At 50.5% G+C, this 18460-nt stretch overlaps 1 protein-coding gene across 1 annotated transcript; it reads left to right on the forward strand.

The window, feature by feature from the left end:
• Positions 1-7: 7 nt before the first annotated feature.
• On the forward strand, positions 8-18311 carry MINDY1 (MINDY lysine 48 deubiquitinase 1). Its single transcript, XM_081173674.1, has 10 exons — positions 8-207; positions 269-1365; positions 3028-3085; positions 5741-5805; positions 7061-7219; positions 9583-9685; positions 13428-13570; positions 14979-15170; positions 16494-16634; positions 18023-18311. Exons 2-10 carry the CDS (start codon positions 829-831, stop codon positions 18101-18103), a joined length of 1479 nt encoding a protein of 492 aa, XP_081029800.1. The 5' UTR covers positions 8-207; positions 269-828; the 3' UTR covers positions 18104-18311.
• The last annotated feature ends 149 nt before the right edge of the window (positions 18312-18460 follow it).

Genomic DNA, 18460 nt, shown 5'->3' on the forward strand with positions numbered 1-18460 from the left:
ATATGAGATTTTTCTTTTTTAAAAAAAGGATCTTGAAAGATAATAATCCTTTGCGGATCTGGAAGCGGAGAGATTGAGAGGCGGCCGGCAATTGTGTTTCCTGGGTGTTAAATAATTAAATTTTTAAAGCCGAGCTGGAGAAGAGGTGGCGGAATTGATTTCTCCGTGGCCCCCACCAGAAGCAGAAAACGCAAGGGAAAAACCAGCGTGGCGGAATTGATTTCTCCGTGGCCCCCACCAGAAGCAGAAAACGCAAGGGAAAAACCAGCCTGGGGAAAAAACATCGGTTTCTATTCTCATTTTTATTTCCGCCTCGCGTTTTCTCAGCAGTGCCTGACAGCCCCCGAAAACAGCAGACCCCAAATTGTCATTGTGTCCCCCACTTTTAAGGTCTTTTACGGTAGCCTTTGAAAACGGGAAAGGCGACGCCGAGCGAGATCCGGTTGAGAAACAGAGGATAAATTGAAATAGGAATCTTTTCCCACCCGCTTTTTTAAAAAGTGTTAACGTTTTCTACCACTTGGGAGTAGAAGGCAGGGCAGCGAACATAGAGGAATTGTACCTAGCAAACGTTGCATTTTGTCAAGGCGACTAGAAGTTTGCGAATCGCTTATTGATCCGGGGAGAGGGAGAGAGGTGAGTTTCTTCTGCCAAACGCCCGAATCCGTTTTCCTCTTGAGAGGCAGAATCGGAAAGCACATTCAAACTTCAGCAGAAAGCGAGAAGGAAGCCTGTCATTTAGGACTCGATCCGACACCCAGCCCGTTGGCTCGTCCGCGGTGGATGCTTGGGTTTTTATAAGGAAGGCGGCAGTAGGGGCAGCGCCAAATGGAGCCCGAATTATCTGTAGAACCGTCAGCGAAGGGGGAGAATGTGCCGGCCGAACCCCAAACCACCGAGGCCTCCCCGGAGGAGCAAGGCGTAGAGGACGTTGGCGCCATGTGTGGCAAGGTGCCCGCCGCAGACGGGCAAGACCAGGAGGAGGCGCCGAAGGCCCCGGCCTGCGAGGAAACCCCCCCAGGTGCCGGGAAGGGAGGCGAAGGGCCGGAACCCAAATGTCTGGAGTCTGCGGAGGCCGGAAAGCCGGGTTCCAAAGAGCGTCCGGGAGAGGAGGAACTGCTGGCGGGCGCTGCCTCTCTGCCAAGCGTCTCTGACCTGGCTGATGTGCCCCCCGTCGCCGCCGACCAACCCGGGGAGGCGGCCCCCGAGCCCCGGTCTTCTCCCGCCAGCCACCCCCAGCCCCCCGACTTCTACTGCGTCAAATGGATCAGCTGGAAAGGGGAAAGGACGCCGGTCATCACGCAGAGCGAGAATGGGCCCTGCCCGCTGCTGGCCATCATGAACATCCTTTTCTTGCAGTGGAAGGTGAGTAGAGCTTCCAGGGTCAGGGGCAGTCTACCCCGAAGGCATAAACTCTTATCTCTAATTCTGTAACAAATTACTGTATTCAGTGAAGGTTCTGTGTGAGTGTCTGGAGGCGGTTGGAGGATGGATGGCGGCTAACAGATTGAGGTTGAATCCTGACAAGACAGAAGTACAGTTTTGGGGGATGGGTTGGGGAGGATGTGGGGGACTCCCTGGTCCTGAATGGGGTACCTGTGCCCCTGAAGGACCAGGTGCACAGCCTGGGAGTCATTTTGGACTCACAGCTGTCCATGGAGGCGCAGGTCAATTCTGTGTCCAGGGCGGCTGTTTACCAGCTCCATCTGGTACGCAGGATGAGACCCTCCCTGCCTGCAGACTGCCTCGCCAGAGTGGTGCATGCTCTGGTTATCTCCTACTGGACTACTGCAATGCGCTCTACGTGGGGCTACCTTTGAAGGTGACCTGGAAACTGCAATTAATCCAGAATGTGGCAGCTAGACTGGTGACTGGGAGCGGCCACTGAGACCGCATAACACCGGTCCTGAAAGATCTTCATTGGCTCCCAGTACGTTTCCGAGCACAATTCAAAGTGTTGGTGCTGACCTTTAAAGCCCTAAACGGCCTCAGTCCTGTATACCTGAAAGAGCGTCTCCACCCCCATCGTTCTGCCCGGACACTGAGGTCCAGCTCTGAGGGCCTTCTGGCGGTTCCCTCATTGTGAGAAGTGAAGCTACAGGGAACCAGACACAGGGCCTTCTCGGTAGTGGCCCCCGCCCTGTGGAACACCCTCCCTTCAGATGTGAAGGAAATAAGCCGCTATCTTCTCTTTAAAAGACATCTGAAGGCAGCCCTGTTTAGGAAAGTTTTTAATATTTAATGCTGTATTGTTTTTAACACTCGATTGGGAGCTGCCCAGAGTGGCTGGGGAAACCCAGCCAGATGGGTGGGGTATGTATACATACATACATACATACATACATACATATCCTTTTGAATTTGAGTTTGTAATCTCTACTTGAGTTTTCAATCCTTGTCAGAATACATACTTTTGAATGGATTGGTTTTTGTTACAATTGACTTGATTTGCGAGTAGGGACCACTCCGACTATTGAAACTTATACTGGCCAGAGTTCTTGGTGTGCTTTTTTCTTGGTAAAGGTAAAGGGACCCCTGACCATTAGGTCCAGTCGTGGCCGACTCTGGGGTTGCGGCGCTCATCTCGCTTTACTGGCCGAGGGAGCCGGCGTACAGCTTCCAGGTCATGTGGCCAGCAGGACTAAGCCGCTTCTGGCAAACCAGAGCAGCGCACGGAAACGCCATTTACCTTCCCGCTGGAGTGGTACCTATTTATCTACTTGCTCTTTGACGTGCTTTCAAACTGCTAGGTTGGCAGGAGCAGGGACAGAGCAACGGGAGCTCACCCTGTCCATCGCGGGGATTCGAACCACCAACCTTCTGATCGGCAAGTCCTAGGCTCTGTGGTTGAACCCAAGGGCCACCCGCGTCCCCTTTTTTCTTGGTATATACCCCCGAATGTGGGCATTTGGAGGGAGGAGGGGGCGCACACGGGGCAAGATGGGCTGATCCTCTTGGCAAAATGTCCTTCATCCTCCTGAATCGTTTCTCTCTCTTTTTCTCTTTTTCTCTCTTCCTCCCTTTCAGGTGAAACTGCCTCCCCAGAAGGAAGTGATCACTTCCGACGAGCTGATGGCTCACCTCGGTAAGTGGCAGGATGAGGCCGCCATCGTTTTCACATTTCCCGAGGGCTGGGGTGGTTTTTTTTTGGAGGGGGGCGTTCTAGGTACTCGACAAAGGGCCACCTAATTCCCCCACCCCTGTGAAGCTGCCTTTGTACAGAGTGAGATCATTTGGTACAGGGGCGAAGAAACCTGTTTTTCATTTTCGTTTTTGCTCAAGGGCCGTTTTCCCCTTCCGGGCAAGGTTCAAGGGCCGCATACTGCTGGTGGGCGGGGCCAGAGGCCAAAGTGGGCGGAGAAACAAAGGCATTTGCTTACCTCAACCAGAGCCAGGGCCTTTTCAGCACTGGCCCCGGCCTGGTGGAATGCTCTGTCTCCTGAGACCAGGGCCCTGCGGGATCTGATTTCTTTCCGCAGAGCCTGTAAGACAGAGTTGTTCCGCCTGGCCTTTGGCTTGGAATCAATTTGATCCCCTCCCAGTCTTTCCTTTTTCCTTTCTCCTTCTGTGATGGAACTCTTATTTGGGGACTTCCCTGGCTTTTTTCTGGCCCGTGTAGGACCAATCTGGATAGTTAGCCTTGGTGAAGACTTGACGTTTTCATCCCCCCCAAAGTTTTTTATTTGAGTTTCCACTGAAATGAGGCTGCATTTTAATGTTGCACTGTATTTTAATCTTGTTTTTAAGTTGTATTTCAATCAATCTGTTTTTATATCGGGTGTTAGCCGCCCTGAGCTCGGTCTTGGCTGAGGAGGGCGGGGTATAAATAAAATTTTTTATTATTATTATTATTATTATTATTATTATTATTATTATTATTACCTTTGCATAGTCAGCTTTCTTCTCTATGCAGGCTTGTATTCAAGCACGTTACAGATCTGCCAGAAGGGACGGGCTTAAGTTAGCCCTGTCTTTTAATCGCAGCGGGTCTGATCCGCATTGGACGAGCGTTGGACGCAACCCTGGGCAGGCGAAAGGAAGGACTTCTTCCCAAAACGTGTAGCTAAACAGTGGAACTCCCTGCCACTGCAGGCAGTCTATCTAGATTCCTAGGTTACCGGAGGCGTTTTTGAGCACTTTGAGAACAGGAGGCTGGACTAGGTGGGGCCCCTTTGGCCTGATCCAGCGACGGCGCCCTTCTTACGTTCTTTTTTCCCCAAAATTTTTTTATTAGTTTTCACAATATTATAAACAAACAAACAAACACACACACAAGACAAACAAACATAAATCATAGCCTTATTGAAAATTACAGTTATTAACTTTGTTAAGTGACTTCCTCGCTTGTCATTGCATGTCTTTTTAACGGTTTTCCAAATCCCAATTTTTATGTAATTTAACTTAAACATTCACATCCTTAGATCTTCACCTTATGGAATTAAACATATTACAGTGGTGCCTCGCAAGACGAAATTAATTCGTTCCGCAAGTCTCTTCGTCTTGCGAGTTTTTCGTCTTGCGATGCACGGTTTCCCATAGGAATGCATTGAAAATCAATTAATGCGTTCCTAGGGAAACCGCCTTCAGACCAGGTCCGGGGACAGTCTGTCCCCGGACCTCTTCTGAAGGCTGGGGGAGGGGGACAAGGGCTTTTCTTCCCACCCCCAGCATTTTAAAAAACCCCGGGACAGCGGAGGACTTCTCTGCTGTCCGGGCGATCTTAAAATGCTGGCGGGCGGCATTTTAAAATCGCCCCGGGACAGCGGAGGACTTCTCCGCTGTCTGGGGCGATTTAAAAGCCCCTGGGAAGGCAGGCAGGGGGGACAAAGACTTTCGCCCCCCGCCCGCCTTCAGAAGGTGTTCCCGCCCCCCCCCGCCCCGCTTCGGAGCAGCGTTCCGAAGCCGGGCGGTGGGGGCAGGTGGGGAGAAGCAATCTCCCCGCAGCCCCTGCTTCAAAAGAGGTCTGGGGGCAGCGGGAAGCGCTTCCCGCTGTCCCCGGACCTGGGGCTGCGGGGAGAAGATCGCTTCTCCCCGCCGCCCCTTGCTTCAAAAGAGAAGACCCGCTGTCCCCGGGGCAAGCTTCGTTTTGCGAAGCAAGCCCATAGGGAAATTTGTCTTGCGAGGCAACTCGAAAACGAAAAAACCTTTCGTTTTGCGAGTTTTTCGTCTCGCGAGGCGTTCGTCTTGCGGGGTACCACTGTAATTCATCACTTAACATAAATAAAATCCTATGCCCATTAAGTATCTGCAAGCTACTTTCAGTTAGTTTAAGTTAACAAATTTAACTAAATAATCATTAAATTTATTCCACTCTTCCTGATACTCCTCCTCCTGGTCGCGGACTCTTCCAGTTAGGTTGGCTAGCTCCGAAAAATCCATCATCTTCATCTGCCATTCTTCTATTGTTGGTAATTCTTGGGTTTTCCACTTTTTGACTAACAAAATACGGGCAGCAGTTGTGGCATACAAAAATAATGTAACATCTTTCTTGGGCAATTCCAAACCTGTTATTCCAAGAAGAAAGGCCTCTGGTTTCTTTATAAATGTATATTTCAACATTTTTTTCAATTCATTATAAATCTTTTCCCAGAAGTCTTTCACCTTGGGACAGGTCCACCACATATGAGAAAAGGTTCCTTCCTTTTCTTTACACTTCCAACATATATTGTCACAATTACGATATATCTTTGCTAATTTGGTACGTTCTTAATGAAAAAGGTCTATTTTCTCTCTATGTCAGGTGACTGCATCCTGTCCATCAAGCCCCAAAAACAGTCGGAAGCCCTCCAGCTCAACTTTCAGCAAGTGAGTTCCTTTCTTTCTCCCCCTCCTCTCATTCTCTCTCTCTCTCTCTCCCTTTGGGCTCCCCCAAGGCACTTGGCAGGTCTCTGCTTATTGTAATAACCTGCTGAGAACTTCCACAATCTGCCCTGTGCCCAAAGCTCCCGCTGCAGAGAATACGTGCGCATTAAAACCAAACAATGGCACACCAAGAAGCATCTTGCGCCTAACCGTGTACTGTCGTAAAAACTGCAGGCTAAGGGAGCCGCCAGTTTGCCCCAGCAGCCAGCAGCGCCCTTTGCTCTCCCTTCGGAGAATGAAATCAGGATACCAAGGGAGCTGAGTGCTAGGTCAGACCCAGCAGGGCTCCTCTTTGGCGGTAAGGAGTGGAACCTCCATGGAAAGGAGCAGCCTACCTCTAAAAACTGCATTCAGAGGATACAGCAGTTGTCCCGCAGGTCGCTGCCGAAAGGAGAACGCTGAGTTCCTTGTGGCCTGATCCAGCGAGGGCACAATCCCTTACAAGTAATACTATAACACCGGTCTTGAAAGACCTACACTGGCTCCCAGTACGTTTCCGAGCACAATTCAAAGTGTTGGTGCTGACCTTGAAAGCCCTAAACGGCCTTGGTCCAGTTTACCTGAAGGAGCGTCTCCACCTCCATCGTTCTGCCCGGACACTGAGGTCCAGCTCCGAGGGCCTTCTGGCAGTTCCCTCCCTGTGAGAAGCCAAGTTACAGGGAACCAGGCAGAAGGCCTTCTCGGTGGTGGCCCCCGCCCTGTGGAACGCCCTCCCACCAGATGTCAAAGAGAAAAATAACTACCAGACTTTTAGAAGACATCTGAAGGCAGCCCTGTTTAGGGAAGCTTTTAATGTTTAATAGGTTATTGTATTTTAGTGTTCTATTGGAAGCCGCCCAGAGTGGCTAGGGAAACCCAGCCAGATGGGTGGGATAGAAATAATAAATTATTATTATTATTATTATTATTATTATTATCTCTGATTAACTCATTTGTTTATTTATGGCGTTTATGCTCCAGCTTTCCCCCCAAGTAGCTCAAGGTGGTGGTACACATGGTTCTCCCCTTCATTTAATCCCCACAACGACCCTGAGAGACACAGCGGCCCTGTGGGTGGATTCGAACCCTGGTCTCCCAGAGTTGAGGTTCCTTATCCCTCCCCCCCCCAAAAAATGCAGGCTTTCCCAGCTAGACTTTGTTCCGTCCCCCAATTTCAAAAGTAACCAGCATGCCCTTCTTCCTCTCCTGCCGCGGACAGAACGTCAACGATGCCATGACGGTTCTGCCCAAACTCTCCACGGGGCTGGATGTCAACGTGAGGTTCACGGGAGTCGCCGATTTCGAGTACACCCCCGAGTGCATCGTCTTCGACCTTCTCGACATGCCTCTCTATCACGGCTGGTTGGTGGACCCGCAGGTGAGATGCTTAATCCCGTCTTCTTTCCGCACGCCATTGCTTCCTAGGAGCTGAGCTTGCGAGTCGTCAGCGTCTCGGATGCCGCCGAAGGCGTCTTTGAGAGTTCGCGAGCCAAATCTCTCCAGTCTGAGAAGCGTAAATGGCACCTGCCGTTCAGCCAGTGCCGGATTTACGTACAGTCATACCTCATGTTTGCTTCATGTTACATTTTTTCAGGTTGCGTCCCGCAGCGACCCGGAAGTACCAGAAAGGGTTACTTCCGGGTTTCGCCGCTCGCGCATGTGCAGACGCGCAAAATGATGTTGCGCGCGTGCACAGAAGCGGCGAATCGCAACCCGCGCGTGCGCAGAGGCACTGCTGCAAGTTGCGTTCCTTTCATGTTGTGAACAGGTTTCCGGAACGGATCCCGTTCACAACCAGAGGTACCACTGTATAAGCTAAACAAGCTATAGCTTAGGGCCCCATTCTCTTGGGGGCCCCCCAAAAAATCAAAGGAAAAAAACATTTCCAAAATACAAGATATAAAACAAATAAAATAAAACACACATACAGCAACAGTGTTTTGTGCTGTGTAGGCTCCTGTTTGTTATGTGCAAATGGCTTTAGATACCTATTAGGCCCATAAATTGCCATATAGCATATTTGTTGTTGTTGTTGTTGTTGTTGTTTAGTCGTTTAGTCGTGTCCGCCTCTTTGTGACCCCCTGGACCAGAGCACGCCAGGCACTCCTGTCTTCCACTGCCTCCCGCAGTTTGGTCAGACAAATGTTTGTAGCTTCGAAGACACTGTCCCACCATCTCGTCCTCTGTCGCCCCCTTCTCCTTGTGCCCTCCATCTTTCCCAACATCAGGGTCTTTTCCAGGTAGTCTTCTCTTCTCATGAGGTGGTCAAAGTCTTGGAGTCTCAGCTTCAGGATCTGTCCTTCCAGTGAGCACTCAGGGCTGATTTCCTTCAGAATGGAGAGGTTGGATCTTCTTGCAGTCCATGGGACTCTCAAGAGTCTCCTCTAGCACCATAATTCAAAAGCATCAATTCTTCGGCGATCAGCCTTCTTTATGGTCCAACTCTCACTTCCATACATCACATATAGCATATATTCAACACAAAAAACAGCAACCATTTATTGTTGACAAAGGACAGCTGGACATATAAAGGGCCCCACTGCCTTCAGTAGCTGAGGGCTTCATTAAACCTAAAGCCGGCCCTGCGTTCAGCCATCCCCAGCTGTTGGGATATTGAATTGCAATCCGCATTTTTAATTGAAATTTTAAAAATAAGAATTGAAATTTAAAAATTTTAAATTCTAAACTGGGGTGTCCTGTGACAACCACCCACCCAGATGTTTGTTGAACTACAACTTCCCTCACCTCCAACCATTGGCCAGGTGGGCTGGGGCTGATGGGAAATTGAGTCCCACACGACCTCAGGCCCCCATTCCTGACCTAAGTCTAAGATAATGAGAACAATGAAAAGTCTTCCCAACACCACCACAGTCAGTTCCACTGGAGCCCAGTGGGCTTCATACATTTTTTTATTCCGTTTATTTATCTCATTCTTCCTCTCCCTGCAAAAAATATATACCGTATTTTTCGCCCTATAGGGCGCACCGGCCCATAGGGCGCACTTTTGTTTGGGGGGGGGAATAAAGAAAAAAAAGATTTATTCCCCCCCCCCCCGAGCCCCAAAGAGCAAAGAAGCCATGACAGCGAGCGGGATGGATCCCGCTAGCTGTCCTAGCTTCGTTTTTAGCCTCGGGGCTGGGGGTCCGGGAGCGAAGGCGAGGTTGCACTCAACCTCGCCATTGCTCCCGGAGCTTGCGGGGCTGGGGGCGGGGCTCCCGGAGCTTGCGACCCCAGAACAGGCTGTTGCTCGCAAGGCTTGCGGACATCTGCGCCAAGCACGGGGTGCGCTCCCCGTGCTTTGGGCTGCAGGCTGCTGCCCGCAAGCCTTGGGAGCCCGGTGGGCACTCCCGCGGGCTCCCAAGGCTTGCGGATATCTGCCCGAAGCCTGGAGAGCGAGAGGGGTCGGTGCGCACCGACCCCTCTCGCTCTCCAGGCTTCAGCGAAAGCCTGCATTCGCCCCATAGGACGCACACATATTTCCCCTTCATTTTTGGAGGGGAAAAAGTGCGTCCTATAGGGCGAAAAATACAGTCTATATTGTGGGTTTGCTGCATGATCCTCTTCTGTCCTCACAACATCCCTGCAAGGTTAGGCTGAGGGGTGGGTGTGGGGAAATTGACCTAAGGCCACCCTGGGAGTTTGGTGGCCGAACTGGGATTTGAACCTGCCTCTCGGCCGTCGACACCCCTTGCGCCGTGGACTCCCAGACTCCAGCTCACAACCTGTTTCTGCACACTCCAGATACCAGAGGTGGCCCAGGCCGTCAGCAAGCTGACCTACAACCAGTTGGTGGAGAAGATCATCACCTGCAAACACTCAAGCGACCCTAATCTGGTGACGGAAGGTGAGGCCCGTCTGCCTGGGCTCATTCACACAGTCAAGGTCCGGGGTAACTAGTACCTGGAAGTGGGGTTGTCGTCAGCCCAGGGGTGGAGGCCATTAAGTAAGATCTGATTTGTTCTCGCTTCGGCACATGTACTAAAATTGGAACGATACAGAGAAGATTAGCATGGCCCCTGCGCAAGGAAAAATAAAATAAGATCTGGTTTACGAAGACTAGCAGCAGGGCCTGCTTGGTGGTAGTTTCACGCTTGCAGAAACTTGCTTTCTAAGCCTCATCTCTCATGGTTTTTACCTCAGGAGACCTCTCTGCTTCAGCAAAGGCCTTTTAACCATCTTTGAGCTATTAGACACCTATTTTGAACAACCGTTACATGTATGTACAGTGGAACCTCACTTGTCGAACATAATCCATTCCGGAAGACCGTTCGACTTCCAAAACGTTTGACAACCGAGGCGAAATTGCCAGGCGGCAAAATCCATTGAAAAAGTGGAGAAACACCCTGCGGAAGCCGTTTGACTTCTGAGGCACCTTTGAAAACGGAAGCGTTCACCTCCGGGTCATTGGCGTTCAAAAGCCAAAACATTTGACTTCTGAAGCGTTCGACAACCAAGGTTCCACTGTATATTTCTTGTATCATTTACAACCATTGAAATTTTGAATTCTTTTAAACCGTACCTACGGGATCGCCTCTCCTGGTCTGCCCCACGGAGGACCTTAAGGTCCACAAATGACAACATTTTGGAGGTCCCAAGTCGCAAGGTGGTTAGACTGGTCTCAACTGGGGCCAGGGCCTTTTCAGTACTGGCCCCGACTTGGTGGAACGTTCTGTCCCAAGAGACTTGACATCTTTCCACAGGACCTGCAAGACAGAGCTGTTCCACCAGGCCTTTGGTTTGGACTCAGTCTGACCCTTATGTTTCCCTCCCCTTAGGGTTTTGATCCATGGGCTACTTTTAAAATGAGGCTGTATTTTAAATTGTATTTTTAACCTATATTTTTTTAAAAAAATAAATCCTCCCCTATTATGTTTTTATTGTAATTTTACTGATGTTAGCCGCCCTGAGCCTGGCTCTGCCCAGGGAGGGCAGGGTATAAATATTTTTTTAAAATTATTATTATTCCTCCCACTGCTCCTCTGCATCCAGGCAGAGGGCCTTCTCAGTGGTGGCGCCCGCCCTGTGGAACGCCCTCCCATCTCAACTAGGGCCAGGGCCTTTTCAGTACTGGCCCCAACTTGGTGGAACGCTCTGTCCCAAGAGACTAGGGCCCTGAGGGACTTGACATCTTTCTTCAGGGCCTGCAAGACAGAGCTGTTCCGCCTGGCCTTTGGTTTGGACTCAGTCTGACCCTTACGTTTCCCTCCCCTTATGGTCTTGATTTGTCGGCTACTTTTAAAATGAGGCTGCATTTTACATCGCATTTTAACCTGTATTTTGAATTGGTCCTGTCTCCCCCCCCCCCCCAATTATGTTTTTTACTGGAATTTTATTGGTGTTAGCCGCCCTGAACCCGGCTCTGGCTGGGGAGGGCAGGGTATTATTATTATTATTATTATTATTATTATTATTATTATTATTATTATTATTAATATTATTATTATTATTATTAATATTAATATTATTATTATGTGGTTGTTGTCCCACGCTGAAGACACACCTCTTTGAAACTTGAGATCCATGTATTGTTATGGCTCTGGGTGGTGGGGTCAGTCTGGATGACACCTGTGGTTCCCTTCAAAACCTGTGGTCTTGCGGATAGGAGCCTAGAATCTATAGGAGGAAGCTTGCTTACCATGTGCATTTTGAAAAAGCAAGCTCTGTTGCCACAGAGACCAATGGGTGGGCCTTCCCCACTTCACCTGGCTGAATGTCGCATTATCCTGGGATGGAGAACAGTAGGGCCAGGTGGGGCTGTCAGTGTGTGGGTTTGGTGGGAGCTGGAGATACAGAGGCTTGTCTCGCTCTGTGCTGGATAATAATAATAATAATAATAATAATAATAATAATAATAATAATAATAATAATAATAATTTATTATTTAAACCCTGCCCATCTGGCCACTCCGGGCGGCTTCCAACAAAATATTAAAATACAATAGCCTGTCAAACATTAAAAGCTTCCCTAAAGAGGGCTGCCTTCAGATGTCTTCTAAAAGTTTGGTTGTTGTTTTTCTCTTTGACATCTGCTGGGAAGGCATTCCACAGGACAGGTGCCTCCACCGAGAAGGCCCTCTGCCTGGTTCCCTGTAACTTGGCTTCTCGCAGGGAGGGAACCGCCAGAAGGCCCTCGGTGCTGGACCCTCGGTGAAGGCCCTCGCTGTCCGGGCAGAACGATGGGGGTGGAGACGCTCCTTCAGGTATACTGGACCTTTGAGGCCGTTTAGAGCAGTGTTTCCCAACCACTGTTCCGCGGCACACTAGTGTGCCACGAGATGTTGCCTGGTGTGCCGCGAGATGTTGCCTGGAGGGAGGCGGGTGAGTCGGGCGGTGAGAGGCGGGGCGGCGGCGGCGAGGAGAGGCCGCCCAGCGCGGGGCTCTTGCCGTCTGCCTGCCTGGCTGCCTGCGAGCTCGGCGGGCAGCGCCTCCGTCCGCAGCGCCCGCCTCGCGGCTCTCATTCCCTGCCCCTGCCAAAGCTCACCCAGCCAAGCCGCGCTCTCCTTCCTGCCTCGCTTTGCTGCCTCCTCCCCCCCACCCCCAAAGCTTGGAGGTTCCCCGGCAAGGGGGAGGGAAAAAATTGAAACTTACACTTTCGTGCGTCCCTCCCGGCGTGACGCTGCGCGCTGACGTCACGGGGCTGTAATGGTGGTGTGCCTCAAGATTTTTTTCATCAAACAAGTGTGCCTTTGCCCAAAAAAGGTTGGGAAACACTGGTTTAGAGCTTTAAAGGTCAGCACCAACACTTTGAATTGTGCTCGGAAACGCACTGGGAGCCAATGCAGGTCTTTCAAGACCGGTGTTATGTGGTCTCGGCGGCCACTCCCAGTCACGAGTCTTGCTGCCCTATTCTGGATTAGTTGTAGTTTCTGGGTCACCTTCAAAGGTAGCCCCACGTAGAGCGCATTGCAGTAATCCAAGTGGAGATAACCAGAGCATGCCACTCTGTCTTGCCACTCTGGCAAGACAGTCTGCAGGCAGGTAGGGTCTCACCTGCGTACCAGATGGAGCTTGTAAACAGCTGCCCTGGATACAGAATTAACCTGTGCTTCCATGGAGAGCTGTGAGTCCAGAATGACTCACGGGCTGCGCACCTGGTTCTTCAGTTGCCCCATCCAGAACCAGGGAATCCTCCACTCCCGCCCGCCTCCTGTCCCCCCAAAACAGTACTTCTGTCTTGTCATGATTCAACCTCAATCTGTTAGGATGCCAAAACTGTGCTTTGGAGACCTCCCTCGGGGACCTCATGGGGTGTTAGTGCTGCAAGCCCCTCCATCCTATCTTTGCGGTGCAAAATAAAACTACGTATCCTAGGGACACCACTATCTCCTTTGAGCACTCAGAGATTTGGCTGCAGGCAGCAGAGTACCATTCAGGCCGGACCCTATTATTTTAAACAGCTTTTAATGCTGCGTTCTAAAAGGTTGCGGCCCACCCTGGGTCCTTAGGGTGAAGGCCGAGTAAGGAATTGAAAGAACTGTGGATCCAATTCATCATCCGAGTCGATCGCCATCATGCTTTGCCTGCATTCCGCCTCATCTTTGCTCCTTCTGCTCCCTGTTCCACCGCAACGCCCCCCGCCCCTTGCAGGCCTGATAGCAGAGCAGTTTTTGGAGTCCACGGCCTCTCAGCTGACCTACCACGGCCTCTGTGAGCTGACGTCCACGGTCAAGGAAGGCGAGCTGAGCGTCTTCTTCAGGAACAACCACTTCAGCACCATGATCAAGCACAAGGTACCCGCCTCGCAGGGCTGTTGTTTTTTAAGAAAGGTGGGCGATGTCCGGGACTGGGCAGGGGAGGAGCAATGGTGGAGACGGCCTCCCCATCCGGACCCTTCCAGGGAGCAGGAAAAGGAAGACAATATAGCTTTGCAAACAGGGGTTTGAGGGAGGTTGCAGCTCAGAGGCAGATGAGGGGGAAAGCTAGGAAATCGTGGGACAACTAGAACAACACCCTGTTGGCTATTTGCAGATTAGTTGCGCTGCAGAAAACTTGCTGGGGAGACCACACATTACGAGGAACACAAAATAACTTTAGCTAGGCTTTAATAACGAAAACAAAAACTTCTTTTACACTAAATATATCAACAAGCACGACCCATCCTCCAGGGTACTGGGAGAGCTAGGTGCTGCTCTTTATATACTATACCCAATTGCTGACACAGCTTAATTAACGCAACTTAGCAGCACCTGCTATACTGTTTCACAGCTGTAAAACTAGGTCACGTTATTTGCTCTGGCCCTTAAAGACATACACGTCTTGTGGAACAATAATGAACCTTCGACTTTAAAGAGACCGTTCAACATACCCAGCTGACGCTCTGTCATTAGAAAGCATTCCAGACCCTCCATCTCCCAGAACCCGGCGAGCCTTAAAAGTAGGAGAGCAAAAAGCTCAAAGACAGAGGGCGCTTGTCAGCACCCGTAGAAGTGACGAAGGAGGAAGTGGGAGAGACCAGGGGTGGAGATTCACTCAGGACAACGCCATTATCCAAGAGGACTGGGAAGTTCAGTAGCCTCTCTCTGTGATTAGAGCCCAAGAAGGAAGTTGTTGTTGTTTAGTCGTTTAGTTGTGTCCGACTCTTCGTGACCCCATGGACCAGAGCACGCCAGGCACTTCTGTCCTCCACTGCCTCCCGCAGTTTGATCAAACTCATGCTGGTAGCTTCAAGAAGAAGGAAGTAGATGCTCGCAAGTGGTGGTGTTTTTAAATAGTTGTACGCAGGTGGCGCTGTGGGTTAAACCACAGAGCCTAGGGCTTGCCGATCTGAAGGTCGGCGGTTCGAATCCCCGCGACGGGGTGAGCTCCCGTTGCTCGGTCCCTGCTCCTGCCAACCTAGCAGTTCGAAAGCACACCAGCACAAGTAGATAAATAGGTACCGCTCCGGCAGGAAGGTAAACAGCGTTTCCATGCGTTGCTCTGGTTCGCCAGAAGCGGCTTAGTCCTGCTGGCCACATGACCCGGAAGCTGTACGCCGGCTCCCTTGGCCAGTAAAGCGAGATGAGCGCCACAACCCCAGAGTCAGCCACGACTGGACCTAATGGTCAGGGGGCCCTTTACCTTTACTTATGCTGATTTACCGCCACCCTGCCTCCGAATTAACCAGAGCCTGTTTGTTTTCTCTCCTCGCTCCCTCTCCAGAGCCACTTGTACCTCCTGGTGACCGACCAGGGCTTCCTCCACGAGGAGCAGGTCGCCTGGGAGAGCCTGCACAACGTGGACGGGGACAGCTGCTTCTGTGACGCAGAGTTCCACCTCAGCCACGCCCTGGGCAAGGAGGCAGCAGGCGGTTCCCCACAAGAGCAGCACCTCAACCAGAGACAGGTGGACCAGGTGAGAGCAGGGGCCAGCGAGGCAAGACCATGCGGGGCATAAGGGCTGCCCCGGTTCACCCAATCAGTTGAAAGGGGAGGCTTTTTAGCCAATGCTATGCAACCTTCTCGGGACACAGGTGGCGCTGTGGATTAAACCACAGAGCCTAGGACTTGCCAATCAGAAGGTCGGTGGTTCAAATCCCCACGACAGGGTGAGCTCCCGCTGCTCGGTCCCTGCTCCTGCCAACGTAGCAGTTCGAAAGCATGCCAGTGCAAGTAGATAAATAGGTACCACTCCGGCGGGAAGGTAAATGGCGTTTCCGTGCGCTGCTCTGGTTTGCCAGAAGCGGCTTAAGTCCTGCTGGCCACATGACCCGGAAGCTGTACGCCGGCTCCCTCGGCCAATAAAGTGAGATGAGCGCAGCAACCCCAGAGTCGGCCACGACTGGACCTAAAGGTCTGGGGTCCCTTTACCTTTACCTTTTAAGCAACCTTCTCACCCTCCGTGCTGATTGGAGCCAATCAGAGCGAAAGGAGCCGATCCGGCCACTGAGGCTAACGGGGAGGAAGAGGAGTTGTTCTGCGTGTTCCCAAGCTGAGCATTTAGGAGCACTGAAAACGCAATGCTTCCGTTTCAAGAGAACGGTGGCCGGGTTCTGCTGCGTGCAAATGTAATAATAATAATAATAATAATAATAATAATAATAATAATAAGGTCCTGAAACACTCCACATCCTATGTATGTACAAAGGAAATAGTTCCTTCTTTTTCTTTACATTTCCAACATTTATTACTTCTTTTATACATTTTTAGCTAATTTTACAGGTGCAATATACTACAGTGGTGCCTCGCAAGGCGAAAATAATTCGTTCCGCGAGTCTTTTCGTCTTGCGGCGTTTTTCGTCTTGCGAAGCACGGTCCGTCACAACTGCGCCTCTTCAAGCGGCTTTAAAAAAAAAGCGCAAGACGTTTTCGTCTTGCGAAGCAAGCCCATAGGGAAATTCGTCTAGCGAAGCAACGCAAAACCGAAAAACCCTTTCGTCTAGCGAGTTTTTCGTCTTGCGAGGCATTCGTCTTGCGGCGCACCACTGTACCTATACACCATTTTCATCACATTTTCTTTCAGAGCATTGCATGCGGTAAATTTTAATCCTTCCATAGTTTCCCCCAATCTTTTAACTATATATTATACCCAAAATCTTTGGCGTGTTGCGAATAAAATAAAATGAAGATGGAGGAAGAAGATGAAACCAGAGGGTAGGAATTCGAAGGAGGTGTGTGTGCCATGCTCTGAGTTCACATCCACCAACTCTTTCTCTCTCCTTCCTTCCTTCCTCCATAGGACTACATGATCGCCTTGTCTCTGCAACAGCAGCAAGGGGGACCTGCACTCAGCGACTTAGAGCTCGCCCAACAGCTGCAGCAGGAGGAATATCAGCAGCAGCAGCAGCCGCCGCCGCCGGCCGCAGCCCCCCCTGCACAGGTAATGTCCCCCCACCCCCCAACACCCCCAACCCCTGTGTATGCAGCATGGCCAGCGGTCAGGGGTAGAGTTAGGTAGACCCCAGCATCCTCTGCAGGGCCATAGACCGGCCATAAACAGCTCTATTACAGACCACTAGCTGCTTATGATAAGAGCTGCTATTTAAGAACAGGTGCCTGGGTTTCTGGAGGAGGGTGTTAATAATAATAATAATAATAATAATTTATTATTTGTACTCCGCCCATCTGGCTGGGTTTCCCCAGCCACTCTGGGCGGCTTCCAACAAAGATTAAAAATACATTAGAATGTCACACATTAAAAACTTCCCTGAACAGATGTCTTCTAAAGGACAGATAGTTGTTTATTTCCTTGACATCTGATGGGAGACTGTTCCACAGGCATAGCTGTCAACGTTTTCCTTTTTTTAAGGGAAATTCCCTTATTCCGAATAGGATTCCTCGCAAGAAAAAAGTTGACAGCTATGTCCATAGGGCGGGCGCCACTACCGAGAAGGCCCTCTGCCTGGTTCCCTGTAACCTCACTTCTCGCAGGGAGGGAACCGCCAGAAGGCCCTCGGCGCTGGACCTCCATGTCCAGGCTGAATGATGGGGGTGGAGACGCTCCTTCAGGTATACTGGTCTCCACCCCCATCGTTCTGCCTGGACACTGAGGTCCAGTGCCGAGGGCCTTCTGGCGGTTCCCTCCCTGTGAGAAACCAAGTCACAGGGAACCAGGCAGAGGGCCTTCTCGGTGGTGGCGCCTGCCCTGTGGAATGCCCTTCCACCAGATGTCAAAGAGAAAAACAACTACTAGACTTTTAGAAGACATCTGAAGGCAGCCCTGTTTAGGGAAGCTTTTAATGTTTAATAGACTATTGTATTTTAATATTCTGTTGGAAGCTGCCCAGAATGGCTGTGGAAGCCTAGCCAGATGGGTAGGGTATAAATAAATTATTATTATTATTATTATTATTATTATTATTATTATTATTATTATTATTATTATTATTGTTATAACACAGCCATCAATAGCCTTCTCCTTCTCCTAATAATAATAATTTATTATTTGTACCCCGCCCATCTGGCTGGGTTTCCCCAGCCACTCTGCACGGCTTCCAAAGACCAAAAATACACTAAGATGTCACGCATTAAAAACTTCCCATCTCCAATCCTCTTTTAAAACCATCCTGATTGGCTGCCTCATGTGGAAGTGAGTTCCACAGTTGAACAGCAGCAACAAGGGCTTTGTCTTCTCTGAATCTCCCAGCCTCCCTTGCGTGTGTCCCTATTGATATCCAGTATCGCGAGAGAGGGAGGAAAAGTGCCCCACGTCCGACAAGATCTCCATTCCTTAACTCGCACCACTTTCTCCTCTTCCCCTCCTTTTAGGGGAGGACTCCTCCGCCCTCCCGCCCCTCCGGAGAGCGCAGGCCGCGCCAGAAGCAGGATTCAGACTGCGTCGTCCTGTAACGCCAAGCCGCGGGTGGCCCCGAGCACCCGTTTCCCAGCCGACCGAAGTCTGCCGCGGAGAAGGACCCTCTTCTTCTATACGCCTCTTGTTCCGTTTTTTAAAAAAGACTGCTGTTTTTAAAAAGTCTCCCCCTTCTGGGGCTGAAACCAAAATTAAAAGGGGAAAAAGAGAGAAACTAACCTTTGGGGTGGTGAAAATCCCAGCAAACTCGTCTTCTCCAGAGTCTTTATCTTCTCCTCTCCCCACCACACAAGTAAGGAGGGGGCCCTGTCTATCCTTCAATGGGAATTGATAAGAGAGCAGTTTGGTTGCTGGTGCAGTTGATTGGAAATGATCTTCCCACTCCAGGCAGAGAA

Source organism: Podarcis bocagei, assembly GCF_964188305.1.
Source record: "Podarcis bocagei genome assembly, chromosome: 16".
NCBI lineage: Eukaryota > Metazoa > Chordata > Lepidosauria > Squamata > Lacertidae > Podarcis > Podarcis bocagei.